Source organism: Grus americana, chromosome 10 (assembly GCF_028858705.1).
Source record: "Grus americana isolate bGruAme1 chromosome 10, bGruAme1.mat, whole genome shotgun sequence".
NCBI classification, from domain to species: domain Eukaryota; kingdom Metazoa; phylum Chordata; class Aves; order Gruiformes; family Gruidae; genus Grus; species Grus americana.
The window spans coordinates 5,793,647-5,801,253 of record NC_072861.1 but is presented as its reverse complement, the minus strand read 5'-3'; the positions used below and the strand labels follow the sequence as shown (position 1 = coordinate 5,801,253).

The 7,607-nt window shown below is 36.1% G+C and overlaps 1 protein-coding gene across 5 annotated transcripts in view; it reads right to left on the bottom strand.

The window, feature by feature from the left end:
- Positions 1-5,641: 5,641 nt before the first annotated feature.
- VPS13C (vacuolar protein sorting 13 homolog C) overlaps positions 5,642-7,607 on the bottom strand; it is a 100,664-nt gene continuing 98,698 nt past the window's right edge. For all 5 annotated transcript variants that reach the window (XM_054837112.1, XM_054837113.1, XM_054837114.1 and 2 more), the window contains one exon: positions 5,642-7,358. In XM_054837112.1, coding sequence (XP_054693087.1) covers positions 7,254-7,358 — 105 coding nt within the window. In that variant the 3' untranslated portion in view covers positions 5,642-7,253. The remainder of the gene's footprint in view (positions 7,359-7,607) is intronic.

The window sequence follows — 7,607 nt, the reverse complement described above, 5'->3', positions numbered from 1 at the left end:
GCCAATGGAAGCCATGACGTTTCACCTGAAAAAGGCTAAGACACAATGTCTAGCAGAATTCCAAGAAGAAAAAAGCCAAATTTAGGAATTAAAAAGCAATCCATCTGTTACTTGCTGGCTACCCAGGATATACGAGCAGGGACACAAAGTCACAAGGTCTTGTCTTCTGGATAGGATGAGATTAGCTAGGCAGAGACTAGAAAAGGAGTAAGGCAACAATCTTGTTGCAAGGGGTGGCAGTAAGCAAGCACATTCTCTCCCCTCTTCCTTTTCTTCTCCTCAGTTCTCAGCCTCTGCCTGCAAGCCCGAGATGCTACAGGGTTAGGAAACTGTGAGGGATGGCAGGAGGAACTGAGCAATCCTCAGAAGCTAGCACAGAGAGCACTCTATGCCTGATAATACTAGAGGTAACCTGGTTTAAAATGTTTAAACAAAGATTATCTTTTCTCCCATATGCTCTCTCAGCAAGATTTTCTCCCATTAAATATTTTTTTCCCAGTAACAGTATATGGCCAAATTATTATTTTTTAAACATTTACATAGCCTTACCTACTTCCTAGTTTAGGTATTTCTTTCCATAGAAGTGGCAAGAGAATCTTTAGAAAGTAGGAATTGGAAAGAATCCTAAAAGCAGACAAAGAAAAGGACACTTGCAACTAACAATACAGACACAAAAGGAGCAAATGGGCTAACAGATCTTCAATTCTTGCATGTTGCAAAGGAACATATGTGATATTCTGCACAGTCCTGGAACCTCACAAGTGTAGGAATGGCTCCTACAACTGAACTATAGAAGGTGAGTGAAGACGAGTTCTCTTTAGCAGCAACTCATAGTGGCAGGCTCTGAAGTACAATGTAGCAGTCACAACCCAAATACAGAACAGTATTGCTTATTTTTAAATTTTTGCTTTGTTTGCAAGTATTAGTCTTAGGTAGTTTTTAATTACTATTTGAAACGGGTGTAATATCTACCATAATCTCACCTGTTTAGAAAAATTAGATTTTTATTAACTTTAGCTAAACAGTGCAAAGAAAAAGTATGCAATCCTGTTAAACAGTCCTGAGGTGGCTTCTTGGGCTGCCTTAGATCTCTCTGAATTTACTAGATACATAGAAGAAAAATAGGACATACCTTATATGACACTGTCTGTTACACAGCCATGTTCAGATCAACTGCTGCAATTCAATAATAGCATTAGCAGAATGAGCGCTTGAGTAAAAACCACATGGAAAGGCTTCTACTCTAAAACATTACCTGCTAAAGAAATTTGTACACACAGAAATCTGCATCAATTCCTATAACACTATGTGTAAGTAAGAAATAACATGCAGTATATTTTTTCAACACTTCTAGAACTCCAGGCTTGGATCTACAGTTTGTAAAGCTTCTGACAGCCTCTGATTTATAGCTCTATGCTCTGCATTGACTGTGTCAACTAGATGATTTTAACAATACGGTATCCAGGCAGGAGGAGGGTGGGCAGGAAAGCTGTAAGACAACAGCAGTAAACTCTAAAGATTCATTCCCCCACCTTGTGGGTAACTACTGAAACAACAATTTACAGTAGCATTTCATCATTTGTAACCTAGACACATGTTCATCTATCACATTTCACACACAGATTTTTGCTGTACCACAGTGAGTCAAATTTAAAAAAATCTTGGCAATTAACTCAAAACTGATTTAAGTAATATGCTCTGTTTTATTTTTAATATTCCACAAAAACTTAGAGAATATCTACTCTTTTGATGCTTATCAGCATCAGTAATCAATTATTCAAGGTTGGTGCGCTTTGTTAAAGCATGAAGAATGTCTTAAGTGTACAGAAAAAAAAAAGTTAGCTAACTGGGATTTAAATTTAAAAGAAAAGTTTCTCCAGGACTGTTCCCGTGACAAGCCTACTGATACTATTCTAATTTAAAATTGCTCCCCAATATCTTTGTCAGAATGTCATTATAGTAAACTTTCATTTTCTCTTGTTATTTGATTATATACCTTTCAAGACAGGATGAAGTCTAGAGCTGGGTTGCTTAAGTATAAGTTACTGACTCCAAGATACTTTCTGTGGTGCTTTTACTGATAATTAACCTGCAACAATCCTACGGGATCAGTTGCATAAGTCTTTGGACTCCTGAAGAACATCTTAGCCCAGTATCGTAGCTCTTTAAAAGCTAACAGCAAATTTCTTTCCAGCAGGGAAATGGAAAGCACAGTCAGAGGTGAAGACAACAATAAACACAAGAGGAAGCTTTATAAGCACAATACAGTCCTCATACATCACCTAAGTCAAGGGCAGATTCAGGGCCACATTTATCAGAGCAGAGACTAGGACCTGCACAGCTCAGTGATTTACCTATAAAGCTTTGATAATATAGAGAAGAATTTATGGCATACTTGATGGGGAAATGTTTCAAACCCCTAGAAGTACGCTACATTATACAGTGAAAAAGCAGCTTCCCTATTTTTTAAGTCTCTGTTTTGGACAAGCATTTTTCAGAATTATACATCCTTACTGTGCTTACCTTTGATAAACAGCAGAGTCTAGAAACAATGTGGACACACACACACACACACAAGATGAACACTGGAATTTGAGTGTTGTCATATTACCAGTAACAAGGATGTTCAGTGTTACATCTGCTGACTCCAGTAAGCATCTCGGAATTGCTCTCGGCCTCCCTAACAAAATCCAAACAAAAATTTCTTTTCCTTGTTAAAATTCAACACAGTTATTATTTTCAAGTAGCACGGTTTGTCTTCATAACTAGATGAGGTACTTTTCCAGTTACTGACGTAAAAGGCATTTGTAGCAGGATTTCAATACATCAGATTAGCTTTTTACCAATTTTTTTACCTCTAACGAGTTAGCCATTTCAGATTTATCACCATCCTGCCTTCACTTTCCTTCACTCCCAACCTACCATGCCAATATTATGGGGTTCCTCCCACCTCCCTCACCTCTCAGCTCCTATACAATCTGAAGACTAGATCAGGATAGACAATGAACATTCTTACTCTAAAATAACTAACAAATAATAAAAAATAATTTCACAGTAGAAGTTTACTTGCTGACCTGAAGGAAAGGTGAGGATACAATGAACTGAATCAAGTTTTAAATTCACATGTTCCTTTTGATAGGTCAACTCTTTCCTTTTTATAGCTATTTCTCCTTTCATACTTAAGCTTTTCTCCTTCAGACAAATCAGGTGACTAGATTAAGCTACCATCTTAGTTGCTGACAAACATCTTGAAAACTCCAAAACAGGAGCAAATTGCACCACAGAAATAATAAATGCTAGTCTGGAGATCTGTGTATTTGCATCATTGTTACTTAGTGATTATGCAAATGAGATCCATAATCCAAGGAAGGGAATTGCATTAGGATCAGCAGTAAGCTGAACAATATTCATATACTTGGAACAAATTTTATTTTACATTGAGATGTCTAATATTTTTTTCCTTCAATCTGCCCTTCATCTACTGTGTGGCATCATATGTTTAACTGATAACTGCCCTCTCCCTCAAAAGCATACCTTTGTCCAGGAAATTTGAATAGAAAGACTAAAGCTTTGATTTTTCCAGTGGAACCTGAAGTTGTATACGTTGATTCTCAAATCCCTCCACTGTTTCTTATATTAAGATTTCTCTTGAAGTGGTCAGTCCACTGGCATCTACTTCAAATTAAGTCTTCACACTCACGTTTGAACAAATGTGACTTTATAAGCTGTTGAAAGAATTATTTTGTCAAACAGATGCTAGCTACTTTCAAAAGGTTTCACAAATCAGTTTTCACTTTTGAAATTAAATGCTTTTTATTTTTAAATACTCTGATTGACCCAAGATCCCCTTACATAAATAATCCTTGTTGTCAACCAAAGACCAAGATTAGGATATACCTAGTGTAATTGCTGTGTTACTCAATTACAACAAAAGCATATTTACTGCCAGCAATGAAATAAAAATACTGATGCCTGGATTGTTAGGATGAATTACTTATTTTTTCCCCTCCTTCAACTTCACAATTAATCTCCTCTAAAACTATTGAATCTCTTACCACCAAAACACTCCCTATTCAGCATCTATAATAAACAAAAAATTCTGCCAGACTCTGCAAGCGTTGAGAAAATGGTTAAACATGATGGTGAAAAGTATAAAGTTGCAAGGACCAAACACCCATCCAGGCCTTGTTTTGTTTTTGTTTTTGTTTTTTTTTTTTAAAAATTGCTTTTGAAGAGCCAGAGAAACCTGTGATTAGCCAGCAAGCAACGGAATAACTGAAGCAAAGCAAAGACCCAGGCCCAACCTAAATGCTTGGAGTTCTAATTAACAAGCTAGTATTTCATGTCTTATATTCAGTAAAACTTGGCTTTTGAGGCAGCAAAAACTTCTGGGAGGTCATTGTAAGGAAAGGTCTAGGAAGATCTCAACAATTCAGCCAACTTGTATGCTCAGCAATACTGAGGCTCTAGAGCTTCACAGAAACATAAAATCTTAAAGGTATGGGGAAATCAATTTGTTGCCAGACAGTTTAAAAAAAAAAAAAAAGCAGTACCTGGGTGAAATTCATCACTAAAGATTGTCTGAAAACACACTCTACCCCAGCAACGCCTCATTCCTACAGATCACCTAAACAGGATTTAGTTCTGCAGTTGTTCTTATGCTGGACATACTTAGGGACTAGACGAGAGACCTTCCTTGTCCCTTAACTCCCTCAGCCAGCACTTCATGAAGATGCACTAGCTTAAGGAAAAGGGCAGAAAGGGAACAGCAAAAGAAAGTTGCCAAAGCCAGAGAGCAAAACCTAGGTACAGCCAATGGCATTTGCAGCTGGACAGAATGCAGCGATGAAAAAGGCTGAATAAAAACAAATCAGAAGACATAAGAACTCATGGTAAAATGGCATGGAACACCTGACGAAAGCACAGGACAAGCATCGGAAACCTATTGGTCCTGAACACCTATCTTCATTTAAGCAAGAAATGCAACTCCTCCACAAATGATCTCTCCCATATCCTCTTGAGAGCTTGATCCAAGTGGTAAAGAAGGTCATTCATTACTTCTTCAGCTGGAAGTTTTAGTGCCATCTACCAGTTCAAATTCAGCTAGCAACCCAAACTGCAAAGACATGCATTTCAAAAGAAAAACATTGTTCTATAGAAACCTACTGCTTCTTCAGACTATTTTAAATAGGAAGCTATTTCGTTATACCTAATCACATATAAAGTGAGAACATAAAATATCTACCATTTACAATTCAAGCCAGAAAGTTTACAAATAAGAATGAGGAAGTACAGAACTGAATCAAGCAGAAGACTGGAGTCAGAAATGTGCTATCAGAACTGTTTTAAGCTCCAACTCTCCACCTCAAAAAAGGCCCATGGTAGCATCTAAATATGCACTGAGAGTGCACTGAAGCGAAATCTGTTTTCAACCATGAATTTAGAGGCAGCACACACACAACTATCCCTTACATGCCAGATACCAAGCTGAAGGAACGATGGGCTGTAGAAAGCACTTCTGCAGTATGCTAGTACTCCAATAATTTTTTCCATATAATGCCACTGATGTGTGGCAAACCAACAGCATATAAAGTATTTTAGAAGCAACGATATTTAAAAATCATAGCACAAATAATTGCATATAAAAATTTATTCTTTTTTTTTTTTAAACATGGGATTGAAATACATACAACCTAGACAGCTAATTTAGTTAATGTTTGAGCAGAGCTTTCCAGAAAACAAGTGATATCACAGAATTATTGCTTCCATCGTAGCAAATCAGATTAATAGCCATCAGCATACAATAGCAATAAAATCACATCTGCAGATGCTGCCTAAAAGTTCTGTGTTCGGCAGCTTACTTTCAAATATCTTAAGCTTTCTGATTTTGGTGAGATCATAGGTACAGGTTAAGAGTACATTTATAGAATCCACCAGTTCTTAAGTATAAAGAGAGTTTAAAAATCCAGGCCCAGTTCTCATGATTGCTCCACTTACTCAACAGATCTATGCAAAAATATTCCATTTTTATTCACTGAGTTTGTATCTATAGCTATTATCTAGTAGATAAAATAAAAAAACAGAAATCATTTTTTCCAGGTGAAATAAGTTGGAAAGAGCAAATTTTCACAAGTAAGTATTTGCAAGGACAGTTTATATCTTATTTGAGAGCCAAAGACTGAGAGCAAGAGCTCTTAGTTTACTAATCACTGAACTAAAATCTGTTTGCTCATATAGTCCATAACCCAGACAGTTACTTATGTGTAAGCCTAGTGTTAAGAATGGAACTTGTCTCAATGAAGTTTGTGGGATTATTCATACCATTAAGAACTAGGCATATACTTTAAATGTGCTTAAACATCTTTCTAATCGGAATGCTAACAGTCTTCAGGAAGAGAAATTGCAACAAAAATATTATATCAGAAGTGACTTTTAGCTTAATGAGATGGCACCCTTCCAGTAGAGTGACTACACACTGAAATATGGAAAGCTAATTACTGTGATTTAAACTTTTGACATACAATGCTGTTTAAAACCAGCGTGCTGTTCCTCCTGGAGAAGTGTTTAAGCTACAGGGATACAACTAAAACCACATACATGCGCACGGCAGGTGAATATTTTCCATTTTTAAAGTGCAGATTTTCATTTACAGTCTAAGCGACAACATGTCAAAGTAAGCATTTCTAGACAACAATAGCCTATTCTTCTGTACATATTCATTCTTTTGTTGCTCCAGTGCAGTATTTGCTAATACTAAAGAGACAGGGATGAAATTGTATTAGCTAAATTGTGTACACTTCTTTCTTAATTTAAAGAGAATGTTGCCTAAAATAGAAGGAGCTTTTAATTAGTTTCAATAAGTAACATAAGTACTTTATTTTGCAAAACACTAGAACCTCAACTACTACAACCTGTATGTAAACCATAAGCTTAGAGTGCAAATTGGATAACCACTTTATTTTAGAATCCATTTACAGGAACTCTTGACATGAAAAAGGGCAGAAAACTTCAGAGTGGGAAAACATTGTAGCAAAGGTTGTCATTTTTAAACTTAAATGCATATTTTAGAATAATGAAATCCATATTTTTAGAAAGAGACATAGCTTCTTAAAATAAAGTGTTCATGGCTTCTAACTTTGAAGGAAGACTTGAGATATTTTATCTTTACTTTCTGCACAATGTTTCCATGTTGCTTCTAATCAATTTTAGGGATAAAATTGCATACCAAAGGTCAAACCCGACAAATCCTGCCATTATCGAGATAGCATTTGTGGTTTCTTCAATTGCAATGATGCTTGCTTCACCAACTTTTGTTGTTTTCTTGTTGCCTGGGCTTCCTGAATGGCACAACAAATTCTCTGTAAAGTAACATATTTAAAACAAGAAAATTAAAGCACGCAATCTGCAATTTTCTTCTGTAAGATGCTACTAAAAATAGCTAAGTCAACAAACATTAAAACCTACATATGCACTGGCTAGTTTATGAGCCTTAAGTTAGATACATAGCTTCTGATTCACATGCATAATATTCTATGCAGAAAAAGCTTCAGTGATATTGTCCATCTACTGCAATTTTTCAAGTAGTAACATTAATAATGTTATTCACA